Source organism: Eucyclogobius newberryi, unplaced genomic scaffold, assembly GCF_026437365.1.
Source record: "Eucyclogobius newberryi isolate DKJ021-1_F unplaced genomic scaffold, fEucNew1.0.hap1 SCAF_21, whole genome shotgun sequence".
Classification (NCBI taxonomy): Eukaryota; Metazoa; Chordata; class Actinopteri; order Gobiiformes; family Gobiidae; genus Eucyclogobius; species Eucyclogobius newberryi.
The window spans coordinates 21384900-21399762 of NW_027315846.1; the positions used below are offsets into that span (position 1 = coordinate 21384900).

The 14863-nt window shown below is 40.2% G+C and overlaps 1 protein-coding gene across 1 annotated transcript in view; it reads right to left on the reverse strand.

The window, feature by feature from the left end:
• Nucleotides 1-14863, reverse strand: part of LOC140370501 (latent-transforming growth factor beta-binding protein 2-like) — a 108747-nt gene that overhangs the window by 31889 nt on the left and 61995 nt on the right. The window contains exon 9 of the mRNA XM_072457666.1: nt 4335-4409. Coding sequence (XP_072313767.1) covers nt 4335-4409 — 75 coding nt within the window. The remainder of the gene's footprint in view (nt 1-4334; nt 4410-14863) is intronic.

Sequence of the window (14863 nt, forward strand, 5' to 3'; positions counted from 1 at the left end):
GATGTGATGTAACATAAAAGACAGAAATCATTTGCACTTAAAAAGATGACAGAACATATCAATAGATCATTTAGTCCGAACGAGCAGCTGCATGAATGCGATGAATGTGAAAAGCTACAGTTGCAAAAGAACAATGATGATGTGCATAATGTATCAGTCAGTCATATTTGGAAATAAGAAGAAAAAAAACAAAGAAAAGAAAACACACAAAAATGGACATTGCAATTCTTGCTGTAATAAATTGATAAATAGATGTTTTTCCTCATTTGATGGTCAGTTGAGTAGGCTGCTAAGTCACAAAGCCAAAACACTGCCCAGTTAACATGCCAACCAGGAGCGTAGGGGGACATTCTTGAGCCTCTTAGTCATGCAATCACACTAGAGACCAGGCAAAGTTTGTTGTTCTTCTGTGTTAAACAAAGAGAACATCATTAGGTCTTTTCCAATTGCTCTGACGACTGGAACCGACAGGCCTGCCACCACAGATTTCTCCAATTCTAATTAATCGGCCCTTGTTTGGTTGTTTTCTTCGTGCCTGGAAAAAGTGATCTTATAAAGGCATTGGGGCTGATAGACTCCAGTGAACCCAGATAACCCGGTGTTGTGTTTTCTTTAATGAGCAGTTGTTTCTTCTTCTGTTTGTCTGTGTTACTAAGTTTATTGCATACATTTGAAAAGGGGGGTGAATGAAACTAAATGAGTTTAAATGCTCTATACTATAGACCATAAACAATAAAGTAGTATTTTCTCACATCACCAATTAATAGACCCATCCAGAGAACATTTATATGTATGGGAAGGTTGAATGATTTAATCTCATTTACTTGGCTACTTCCAGGTACAACGGAATTCCAGTTTCATTTACTGTAATGGCATTTTGGCCTTGGCCTGTATATGGAGTTTTACAATTGAAAACTGCACAAACACATCAAGAGATACCAAGTGGGTGATAGAACAGCTCTTCTCAATTATAGCGATTGGTTTGTTTACAATAGTGATCCAACAGTGGGCGTTCCCTCAGATGTTGACAGTATCTATCTCATCTTTTAGGCCTTTAGAACGCTGAGATCTAAAACCTCTGCTTTCATTTAAATTTGCCATACTACCAACTTTTCCACTTTTAAAATTTATGGGCACTGCATAAATAATGGATAAGGTCAACTTTAGGTTCAGTCCTCATCACATGGGGTCTTTAATCCATGGTCCGCATGAGTCCCAGATTAGTGCTGGTGTGGGAGTCTGCTGGTGGAATGACTGGGATGACTGGGATTGGAACTCACTTTCACGACAAGCTGTCATAATGGCTATAAATCATCGCATGTATTTTGAATGTATGCTTGAGCGCTCTAAGCGAGAGAGGCATTTGTGAACATGGTGCAGTTGAATTTGCAAGGTTTGACCCTACATGACCTCACTTGATCCTTTTCACGTAAATTTGGTAGAAAATAACATGCCCATAAACAGCTCAGAATTATTTATGGACTCTATTATAGGAATATGATTACAGCCAAAGGGGAGTGACATGTAACTTGGGAGTGATACATGAAACCGCTTTTGAACTACGATAGAGAATATATACTGATAATCTGACATTTTTAATTTAATAATTTTACTAGCATTGATAAAATTCAAGGTTTTGTATTATGATAATACATAAGACAAATATTTTTTTGGCTTTATTAGACAGGACAGCTTAGCAGGAAATGGGAATGTGAGAGAAGGGAGGACATGCAGTAAATTGTCAGAGCCAGGATTCAAACTCACAACACTGCAGTCGGCTGCACGTGGAGCCTGGCATATGTGCCATATATATGCCAGGCATATATATGGGCACATATGCCAGGGCAGCACTCCAGAAACTTTTATTTGTGCATTTCTGATGCAATTTGGTATAGATATCAAAAAGACGTAATCTTCCTAATTTCTGTAATGTAATAACAAGCTTTTTAATATGCAACTTCGTGATTCCCCCCCATAAGATTTAAAAACTTACATATTAGGGCTGCAACTAACAATTACTTTGCTAATATATTGATCCAGCAAATATTATTTCCATTGATCGAGTAGTTGTTTAGATAGCGATAGGTCTGTGATTATGAGTTTTTTTGTTTGCTTGTTTATTTTTTAACTAAATTTGGAAGTTAACGTGATGCCTTTTTAAGATAAGATAAGATAATATAATCCTTTATTGTCCCACATGGGGAAATTTCATATTTTTTAGGATAATGATGAAGTATTGTTATTGTATATTTTTCAATTTACATGGTATCTGCGTTGTTTTCATGTAATTACTTGTCTGATCCATACAGCTCTACTCTCAGCATCATGTTTTGGTCTATGTATAGTCAAGAGTCAAGATAACAATTATTTGATTAGTTGACAGTTATTTCCATAATCAATAACCTTGTTTCTGCCCTTGCACACATTACTATTCAGCTGACATTGGACACTAAATGCACTATTTTAACCGTTCCAAAACTGAGCATGGAACAAGTTCTAAAATATGCAAAATCCCAGATGCCTGAATGTTGATTTTGTTGTAAGCTTTGACTAACTTGATTCAAAAGTTTGTTATGTAAGATATCCAAAAAGTGATTCTTTGAAGTGGTCTATGAGTAATATGCCCGGCATTACTCTCCAGTTTACCACCCACAACTGGGACTTTCATCCAGGAAGTTCTGCTACAAACGGCCAATTGAAATGAGCAAGTTCTGAGAAGCAGCTTGTGGAGATAAAGAGGCTGGGAGCAGTATTAGGCTTTGAAAGGCAGACTTATCTTGTAGCTGTGGCCTTATGGGTCAAAAAGCAATCAGTGATAATAACATAATGCCTGTTTTTGAATATGGGACAAGCTCTGAACTGTTGTAAACGGATCAATGTAGAGGCCACAATAAAGCTAGACATTAGAATAGTAATGATCCAACCCTAGCACAAGCAGCTTTTTGTATTGTTTCCACCTCAGTGAAACAGCAAGGGAACAGGCCCAAACTCCAAAGTTTTCTGATAAACACTGAGGAGTTGAAGGAAAACATCTTGAAACAGTCAAATGAAAAGGATGAATAATACAAAGATAAAATGGTTGGCTAGTTGACACTGACAGTGTCCTTGTTCACAGTAATATAAAAATAAAAATGTCTTCCTTGATAAAATAACATTACAAAGTGTGTTATACCAAAAGCCAAACAAAAGCTCCTCTGTCAATTAAGATGCATATACAATAAAATATGTGCATATTTCTCGGTGCTTGTGCATAAAATATACTTTGTACATTCCTAATCAAGATAATATGAATTAAAAAACATAGAATTTCACATTTGCAAATACAAAATATAAAAACTGTTTTCTTGTTGTGGTTTCTTTCTTGATAATATGAAAATGTATGTGTGTCCAAACTGTTGATCACAAGCATTAACATCATGATTGATGACATGATTAATATCAGCAGATACACATAGTATACTGGACTGGCTCTGGCTGTAGAAGAAACATGGCCACTTTGCACTTGAGGATACTTTCTACAACAATAAAGTTAAAAAATAATTAAACAGACTTTTAAATGCTATTTTATGTATTGGCTATTAAGAATACACTGAATACTCGGGGTGTAAGAAATATATTGATTCACCTAAATATTGTAATACTTCAGTCACGATACTGGTACTGATACTCTAGTACCAGTATCACAATACTTTGATGACATCATGTATATTAAGGAACCTGCTTTGTTGCCTGCATGGATTTCAGTTTATTTCAGTGTCAATACTGGGCCAAATATCAATACTTTCACTGAGAGTATCTCATGTCACTGAGAGTCATACGGTATCAATATTTTCACAGATGATCTTTCAGCATCAATACCAGAATGTGTCTATAGTAGCTTAAGTGTCTTATCAATTGAATCAGTCAATCACTCCACTGTTCACTTTTCTGCACTACATCTTTAAATTTAACCACATCTGTAAATATGATGTATATTTTGTGTGCATAGTAAGCCTATTTTTATCTTTATCCTATAGCAGATTTAAATAGTTGTTGTTGTTGCATTCCCTTTTTGATTTTATATAGGTTGTTTTATCGCTGTTCATTGTTTTATGTTGCACCGAATCACCAAAGCAAGTTCCTATGTTTGTGAATTCTGTTAATTGACAATGGCAATAAACCTTTTCTGATTCTGATTCTGACACAGACAGTGCATACAAGCATCACCGCATCCTGCAGACAAACACTGGCTCATGTCATGGTCATCGCTATACTGATGCTGCGGATCATTAATGAGCATGGGATATGCTAAAATCATTTTGATTAATGTACTGTAATATATAATGATAGCCTACCTTGACAGTGTGTGAGATTGAGCCTTTTATAACCTTTGGAACATTCCACTTGTCCATTGGCGATCACTGCATATACTACAAACAGAAAAGAAAGCCCAGTTTAGAAAAAACACACACACACATTGTTTTCAAAGACAAATACAATGCTTTGTCACAACACATTGTATTTTCAGCACAAGAGACACTTTAGGAGTTTACACTATAACTTACAGATGTGAACATTGTGGTAAGATGAAAAGATGAAAAATAAGGGGACCCACAGCTGGGTCCTGAGGGACTCCAGGCTGAGTGTATGGAAATGGATCCCCATCAAACAAACATTTATAAGACACCACTGCCATCCAGCACAATGTAAGGATAACACTCGACGTCATCTGTAATTATATTACCTCCAGCTCTCCCCTCACCCCAGAGACACATCATAAATATGTGACGGAAACCTACATGACAGGCCGAACCGTAATCATTATCTCCAGCATAAATCTACTTTAACGAGAAATTAACGTGTCCACGGTACACCAGGAAACACTTTCTCCCTGGACAATAAATGTGATGTGTCTCATGTGTGTTCTTCAGCGGAGCTGCTGTAAATAACAGTCTGTTCATGTCCTATGTGGCCATACTGTCACTGCACCAACAGAACCCGGCATGCCCCATTAACTGTACAGAAGAGTCAGTGTCACTCATATGACACTGAGGAAGTAAGAATCTGAGATGGTGCAGAATGCAGGCGTAAGACTGAATTACGTAAGACTTAAATGAATTATATTGCAACATAAATAAATATTTGATTCATTATAACCTGTTACATTGTATTGTGTTACTGGTTAGAAAAAGTTGATCCCAATTTCTTTCTCCTCAGTAATGACTAGGGTGGGAACAAGATCAAACTGCCATGAGATTGTGTGCACATGTGTAGAATCTATTTCCCTGGCTTTGCACTTAGCCCGTGCGTGAAAGTGTCAAGCGCTGGGATGTTGTCTATCTGTGTGTTCTGTATACAGAAGACTCCTCCAAACAGTAATAGGATCAATATTCATGTAGACAATATGTGCTAAAGTTAGTTAAAATTAACATATTCATTGCAAAAACATGTCAAATATTGGTACATTTTATTCACTCGCCGATAGCGTGGAAAATGCATTCTTTTTAGATTATAATAGACTCAAATATTTGAAAATGATCCTTGATGAGATATTAAGTCAGAAATGAGGAAGAAGCACTCTTCCTCTGCTCCCTCTCAGCAGCAGTGCTTAAAGGCAGCAGTAGAGAGGGGGGAGGAGCTGAAGTCACAGAGAACAGAGCAGTTCTAACTTTAAGTCAAACCATTAAAAAAATTGATTATTTTCTATAAATTGTAATAGTAAGCTGTGATGTTTATGGTGATTTACACTACAGTCTTAATCTCTAAATAGTCCACTATTGATCTTATTCCGCTCCGCCCACTTTTTCCTCTTTTGGGCACGGATCAGCACTTCCAGCCCAGCGTGCACTCTGTTGGTTTGAGAACAAGGGAAAAGTCTTGCCATGAAAAGGTGCTATAAAGTATATTGATTGATTTGTGTAAAATGTCCAATATTCACGTGACCAAAAAAGTCAATAATGCACCGATTCCCTGAGCGACCCAAAAACGGCTGTATAGAACTTATTTTCTCTCAAGGTTAGCAGCCCTATTTTAACTAATACAACCGGAAGAAGGATTACGTCGTATGGCGGTGCCCAGACGGGCTTCTGGAATCAGATGAATAGCCAATTAGACTAAAGAATAGACTAAAGTCAGGCTGTTTTATGCATTCAGCTTCTAAGTCTATGCCTACTTAATTTCACGAATTAGTGGCAATTATTGTAAACTATATTAAAACCTCATCTTGTGGCCACCCATAGTAATGATAAGATGCTTGCCCTCAGATAACTCTGACATTGCATGTTAAATGGAGCAATTTCAAAGCAGATGTTATTAGAATGTATAACATACAGCAGATTCCACATTTTCTGCAGCACTCATCTCAGTGACTTGACATTATAAATGTGTAATGGTGTACTTGTGGCAAGCGTTAGAACAGGCAACAGCTTGACTAACATTTTTATAATCATTTTGAGAATAAGTGACCTGGGGACAAGTCTGATATAAATGTGTTCTGCAGTTACAAGTGGAAAGCATTACAGTTGCCTGAATAGCTCCAAAACAACAATACTAATCAAATGCAGAACATGCAGACAAAACAAAAATCCACATTTTGAAATGCATTTGTGTCACTTTCCCAGGAGCGTCTGGAATGTGTACCACACATAGTTTTTGGTGGGAATGAGGTCTGGAGACTGCACTGATGTTATGATCCTGCTGGGACTGAATGGAGCGGGCCGTTGATTCACCTGGAGCACCGTGGGTCAGAACTAGGTCAGCATTAACAGAGCTAACCATATCAAAGCCCTGAGCTGGTGGAGTAATGAGCTGTTGTGGTTAGTGGGCTCAGTCTGGCCTGAGTGATAGTGGCCAACGTGAGCCTCACTACACCTCAATCAAGCTTATTGGCAGGAGTGATATGACAGTTCACAAACAATTGAAATTCCACAGAAGAATGTACCGGTAAGTGTAAAATAGCTGTATATAGTCAAATAAGTTATCAATTAATCAGAATCAGAAAAGGTTTATTGCCATTACCAATGAACAAAATTCACATGTGAACTTACTTTGGTGATTCTGTGCAACATACAACAATGAGAAAAAAAAAAAAAAACATAGATCATTTTTAAAAAAGAATTAAGGAAAAACAATTTAAATTTACTATAGGATACAAATCAGAACAGGCTTACTATACATAAAATGTACAGTTAAATTTACAGATGTAGTGCATGAAAGTGAACAATGCAGTGAGTAATTTATTAAATTGTAGTTAAAGTGGCAGGTGTTTAGAAATGTTCATGAGTCCAACAGCAGAAGGAAAGTTTTCTTGTGGCGGGAGGTTCTGGTCCGGATGGACCGTAGCCTCCTGCCTGAGGGGAGGGGCTAAAATAGTCTGTGTCCAGGGTGAGAAGGGTTCGGCTGTGATCCGACCAGTTCGTCCCTGTTTTATTCTTATTCTATTCTTTTTTTTTATCTGATAGCTTATTGTTATGACTTATTCATTGTTCATTGTTTTATTGTATTGTCTTGCATTGATCACCAAGTTCACCAAAATCCTTTTAAGGATGGCGGGGGAGCCATCCCTGAATGTAAGTAGCGAGACCCCTGCTGCACTGTAGTCTCTGTTTGTCCCTGGCTGTGGCTTCAGCGTACCACATGGTGATGGAGGAGGTGAGGATGGACTCAATGATGGCCGTGTAGAATTGTATTATCTGCGCTGGCTTTTCTCAGATGCCACAAGAAGTACATCCTCTGCTGAGCCTTTTTGATGAGGGAGCTGATGGTGAGCTCCCACTTGAGGTCCTGGGTGATGGTGGTGCCGAGGAAGCGGAAAGAGTCCACGGTGGTGCTGGGGGAGTCTGTCATGGTGAGGGGGGGCTGGGGGGCTGTGACTTTCCTGAAGTCCACGATCATCTCCACTGTCTTCTGGGCATTGAACGCCAGGTTGTTACTGCTGCACCAGGACACCAGCCGGTCCACCTCCCTCCTGTAGAAAGACTCATCCCTGTCCAAGATGAGCCTGATGAGGGTGGTGTCGTCCGCAAACTGGCTGGAGGTGCAGCAGTTTGTGTACAGGGAGAAGAGCAGAGGAGAAAGTACACAGCCCTGTGGAGATCCTGAGCTGGTAGTCAAGGTGTCTGAGACATTCTTCCCAAGCCGCACACACTGCCTCCGATCTGTCAGGAATTCAGTGATCCACCTGCAGGTTGAGTCAGGCACGTTGAGCTGGGAGAGCTTGTCCTGGAGCAGAGCAGGGAGGATGGTGTTGAATGCAGAGCTGAAGTCCACACACAGGATCTTGGCATAGGTTTCCGGGGAGTCCAGATGCTGCAAGATGAAGTGGGGTGCCAGGTTGATTGCGTCGTCTATATCCCTGTTGGCACTGTAGGTGAACTGCAGGGGGTCCAGCAGGGGGGGAGGTGAAGGACTTGATGTGGGTCGAGACCACGCGTTCAAATGGCTTGAGTGACTACAGACGTGAGCGGCACAGGTCTGTAGTCATTAAGTCCAGTGATCCACACGTTAGAAGCAAGACTTACACAATAGTGTCTTAGTCTGTAAATTAAGTCATAATCTATATATATATATATATATATATATATATATATATATATATATATATATATATATATATAAACGGTATATATTAAGTTATGAGAGGAGTTTTGTTAGAGTTTTTTGTTTGGTTTATAAGAGTTCTTCTATCAAGAGTGTTTTTTTGAAACTTCCTATAAGTTATCTGTCCATTCCCCCTGTATCTACTGCGTTGAAACAACGAAATTTCCCCATGTGTGGACAAGAAAGGATTATCTTATCTTATCTTAAATATTCTACTTACTTAGCGTACTACATTTTTATAGCCCCCTTTAGGCTAACTCACTGACAATGAGTTAAAATAAACATTTGCTGTATAGCATTCAAAAAGCTCTGGCTGAAATGCATACAGAAGGAAAAGAGCTGGAAATATTATTATTTGTAATAGTATACAAATAGGCAAGGCAAGGCAAGTTTATTTGTAGAGCACATTTCATACACAAGGCAATTCAAAGTGCTTCACACAGCAGGAAAAATGCATTCAAATCACAAAGAAATTACAGAAACAGAAATACAATAAAATTAACTGAATTAAAAATTATCAATCCAACTGATTGTCTAAACTAATAAAATCACAAACAAAAGAGAAGAGTGCAAAGAAAAAATCCTTTCAGTCATATGCGCAGCTAAACAAAACTGTTTTTAGCTTAGATTTGAACATTGTCAGAGTAGAAGCCTGTCTCACATCTTCAGGAAGACTGTTCCAGATTTTAGCTGCATAAAACTAAATAAAATACAATTCTAATTTTTTATAAATTTTGCATTTGGGGTCTTAACTTAAACATCAAAAATACACGATAAAGGCAGAGGCAGATCTAGGATTTTTAGCTTAGCCAGGTAGGGGCACATCTTGTTAGCATGTATGAAATTAGGGATGTAACGATATTGACGATATTGCAATAGGAAAATTGCCACAATATAGTTGTCTTCTCTCTGTATTAAACAGCATGCATTTGCATTTAAAATACTAGTTCTGAGTTCAAATCAAATCAAATCAAAATGACTTATCTCCTGATCCATTGTGCCACAGATGCTGTTTGAGCGAATATGATTGCACGCTACACACTTTCCACATGGCGTTAACAACAACAACAACCGCACCAAACTGCACGCAGATAGAGCATTGTTTGAAAAGAACAACAAATAAGGCTGGTTTAACACTGGTTTAGATCTCCCCGCCGCCAACAAGGTGCATTGATTTTAAGCACTTTCTAAGTGTTGTCACGCCACAGCCTTACAACAGCACAAGGTACTGAGCTGCAGAACATACAGACAGGGAAAAACGGCTTTATATAAATTAAACTGTACAGGGTTTTTTGGGGGGCACATAAATGAATTTATTTTCATTTATTACATTTGTTTGTAGAGAACAGCACATGTAGGTCCTAAGTCAAAGTGCTCAAAGTGGTTTAAAGAACAAGAACGTGTTAAGACTATATTATTGCAATAAGTTATTTTTTTTATATTCTTTTATTATTATTACACTAAACTGGTCCCATTGTAGGTTCTTGACATAACGTGAATTTTGCACTTTAGGAATCAAATTATTGAACAATGAATTACATGATAACATGGCTATTGTGCTTATTATTGTAAGCACAACCTCAATATTGTGGGCCCTGATAATACCGTGAAACTTCCCACAATATTGCACCAAATAAGGTGAGTTCATAGTGAGGTTCATAATATTGCACTGTGAGATTTGCACATCGTTACATTCCAGCCAATGATGCAAGTTTGAGGTCACAATCAACTAAACTGTTGATTGTTGACTATTGTAGTAGTAGTCAGTGCTACAACTGTGGCTCCACCTATGGATAGGTTTAAAACCACTTTGAAAGCATAACGTTTATTTATTAATTTCAAAGTCACACAATTAAAGGACATTGTGCTTTTTAAAGGTAAACTTTAAGCATTATCAATGGGTCATTTTATGCATGCAATTTAATGTTGTTGTCTCTATTGAGATCCAAATTATTTAAAATGGTGAACAGTGAAGGTTTATTTACAAGCCTTTAATGACATTTCTCAGTGGCACCAACCCCATGTGGTTGTGTTAATGTTTTACGATGTGCTAGTTCCCATGCCTATTGCTTTGGTCATTTGCGTTGACATCATGGCATTATGGAGGCAGTGGCTTGCAACACTGATCTCAAGTTTTGCATCATTAGGGTCGCCCATGGTTACAAAGAGTTTAGCAACAGATCAGTCTGACAGTTGGACAGAAGCTACCCAATCTATTTAGTCCTCTTGTAAGACCAAAGAATAATGTATTGTCCATCTCCATTGAATTGTGTCAGGGATTTCATTGGCACTGGCTCAATAATATTTGGCCAACGGCTTCAACCTAATCCAATTCAAAGTCCTAAGACATTCCCATCTATTGGTTTCTCGTCCACATCTTAATGCATTCAGAATAAATCCTTTAAGCTCATTTTCTGTCTCTAAATTTGTCACAATTGTAATAAAGAGCGTATGTATGCAAAGTAGAACTAAACCAAAGTGAAAATGAGCAAACCAAGAGAGATGTATTCCAGTGGGTTATTCAGCTGTACAGAAGTCGTTAATTGTTAATTTGATACAATCATGCGGATCACCTTCCAAGCAGAGCTATGTTAAGACAGGAGTGATCTAGTCCATCAATCACAGGGAAGCGAGCCCTTTACCAGCCTCCCTGTGGATGTCATGAGGAGGAAACCCTGGACTTTGGCTCTTGGACTCCTTCGACCCGGGAAGTGTGAGAATAAATGGAGTCAGTGTGGATGCCAGCAGGGGCAATAGACAGGGTAGTGTTTTCTTCTGTTCTATTGGGGGCCAGTCTTTGGAAAACAACTGTGCCAGGACCTCTTCAGGACCTTTCCCACTAAAAAACTCACTGAAAGACTGCTACAGGATAGACTACAGCTACAGTTGTGGTGAAAAAGCAAAAATTAAGGAGCCTCCTGTGCTTGATTGAGAGACAGTTAAAGATAAAATAGTTTCTACACTATTCAGGAGTTTGTAATTCCAACCATGGCTTGAATTCTAAACGCACTCAAGAGAGCACAGATCTATTTCTGCATTGGTAAATATAAACAAGTACTTAAGATAGAAAGCCCCATAAAGAATCTGAACAACTAACTATTCATTTTTTCGGTTGTGACATAGTAGATATCACTTGAAAAAAAGTATTAAGATGATATGGCAAAGCTTTTTCATTGTCCCAAAGACGTCAACATTTTCACAACCAGACCATTCACTAAATACATAACACACCACTTTAACACAAGGTGTTTACTAGTCTTTTGTGGTGAGTTGTACAATAAATTCACTTCATCCTACTGCATTGGCTAATAGTCCAATAAAAACTTGATGAATAGATGTTTGTTGATTTTTCTGCAACATTAAAAATGTGCTCCTAAACATATGCCTCATCATTTACTATATAAGCATTCATTTTGAATCAATTTTTGTTCTCTAATTGTTTTGGTTTACGGCCATTTTCCGTTCAATGTTAATGGCATCAAACGCTTTCAAAGCAAACCCACATTCCTAAAGAATCAACAACCTCTATTGATTCCAAATGACCAGTACATTCATTTTGAAGATAATTGATTCCAAATGACCAGTACATTCATTTTTGAAGATAATGGTGTCCAATTATGGAACAGCACAAGTTTTTTCTACTGGGATCAACTTGTATTGGCTGGCACAGATCTACAGTGATTGGGCACATGCAGAGCTAATACATTCCAGGACATTGGTTGTAAAAGAATAACAGTGTGTCAACATATATGAATCAAATACTGTGTAAATGTTCAAGTCTGATCACTATATCTGTAAGACATTAATGAGTGTTTATGTTTGATCAATGCTAACAAAAAGCAAACGCACTGACTAGAATGTCAGATTATATATCCGGAGAATGGATCAGAAAATTGGGAGGGTTTTGGGAGGATCTAGAAGTCCTAGAACACAGTGGACACCCTCCTTACTTTTTCTTATTTGACTGCTATAATTTATATCTCGTGATATATATATATACACGTCATAAGGCGCTGGTACAGCTGGCAGCCCGGTGTAAACGCTCTCTCTTCTTTCTCACACTTATTGTGCTTTATCTCCTATATTTTGTAAATATAGTTAGTATATTTTTTCTATTTTACTGTACGATAGGGACACGCGCTGGAATAGTTTTTAAATTCAATTGTTTTTGACTTTTTTCGGCTGGATTTGAGCGTTTTTCGTTGCGTTCGTTGTGTTGTTGTGACGTGAGCTAGCTCCGAGCGAGCCCACCAGCCCCCCCCGCGCCCTCCGGCCGCGCTAAAGTACGGCGTGTCGTCGGTACACGTTTATATACACGTTTATATGAAAGAGGAACTTCACGAACGATCGGGACACGCACTGGAATCGCTTTAAATTAACTTGTTTTGACTTTATTCGGCTGGATTGAGTGTTTTCGTCGTGTCGTGGCGATGTGTTTTGGCTCTGAGTCCCCCGGCTCCGGCCCCGCCCCCCGGCCGGCGCCGTACCGCGTTTACACAAAGGAGGAACTAATGAAACTGCGGAGAACTGTTGTCTTTCCCGGAGATCGTCACGTTATCCCGGCGGACATCCTAAGGAAAACGCAACGAGGCAGACGGGTTGGACGTAAACTCCGAGAGAAGAGAGGGACAAACAGGAAGTCGGTTCCTGCCGTAGTCATGGGTAACGTGAGGTCCCTTCAAAATAAAATGACGGAAATAGCGAGCCTCATGCGGTCCCAGAGGATTTATAGGGACAGCAGCGTCTTGATTTTCACAGAGACCTGGTTAACAGCAGAAATGCCAGACTCTATTGTAGGTTTGGACAATTTTCATCTGCTGCGGGCGGACAGAACGAGAGAATCCGGGAAGAAAAGAGGTGGAGGTCTGGCGGTGTATATGAACACGAGCTGGTCCAAACCCGAACACTGCACAGTGAGGGAGCAGCTATGTAACAAGGATATTGAACTATTGGCTATTGGCATGAGGCCATATTATCTGCCCCGGGAGTTCTCACATGTGATTTTGATCGCAGTCTATGTGGCCCCGTCTGCCAATGCTGAAGATGCTTGTGAAGCACTGCTCTCCTGCACTTGTAGGCTGCAAACACAGCATCCACAGGCTCTCTTCCTCATCTCTGGTGACTTTAACCACGCTTCTCCCTCTTCTGTTCTACCAACATACACCCAGTATGTTACCTGCTCCACCAGAGAGAATAGAACATTGGACTTGTTTTTTGCCAATACCAAGGAGGCTTATTCTTCTTCCCCCCTCCCTCCCCTGGGCAGCTCGGACCACAACCTTGTACATCTGAGGCCTGTGTATGAACCCATCGTGCGCAGGCAGCCTGTGGTGTCCCGTGAGGTGAGGATGTGGTCTGCTGAGAGCGAGGAGGCTCTGAGGGACTGCTTCAGCACCACTGTCTGGACTGAGCTTTATGACCCACATGGGGAGGACATCAACACCATCACAGAGTGCATCACGGACTACATCAACTTCTGTTTTGAGAACATTGTTCCCTCCCGGACGGTGCGGTGTTTTCCAAACAACAAGCCATGGATTAACCGTGAACTGAAGGCTCTGTTGAAGGAGAAGAAGAGAGCCTTCAGGTCAGGGAACAAGGAGGAGCTGAGGACTGTGCAGAAGGAGCTGAGGAGGAAGATCAGGCAGGCTGAGGCCGGCTACAAGAGGAGGATGGAGGAGCAGCTGCAGCAAAAGAACATTCAGGGAGTGTGGAGGAGCCTGAAAACCATCTCGGGCTTCAAAATCCCCCCTGCCCAGACAGAGGGGGATCTACAGTGGGTGAATGATTTAAATGCTCACTTCTTGAGGTTTGATCGGTCACCCGCCCCTCCCCCTGCACAGCTGCACGCTCCCTCTTCCACAGCTGGACAATGCCCTGCATCTGTTCCTCTTCGCTTATCTGCCCCGGACCATCAGCTCCCCACTTCGCCTGGATTCACCCATCCCCCCGGCACACAGTCCCTCTGCCAACCACTGACTGTCACAGCAGCACAGGTGAGGAGTGAGCTGAAGAGGATTAAAGTGAGGAAGGCAGCAGGACCTGATGGCATCAGCCCCAGGCTCCTTAAGTCCTGCGCAGATGAACTGTGTGGAGTTATGGAGCATGTCTTCAACATGAGCCTGAAGCTGAGGGTGGTACCACAGGTCTGGAAGACCTCCTGTCTGGTACCTGTGCCTAAGACACCGCGCCCCAAAGACCTCAACAGCTTCAGGCCAGTGGCTCTCACGTCCCACCTGATGAAGACACTGGAGCGGCTAGTCCTGGACCACCTCCGCTCCACCGT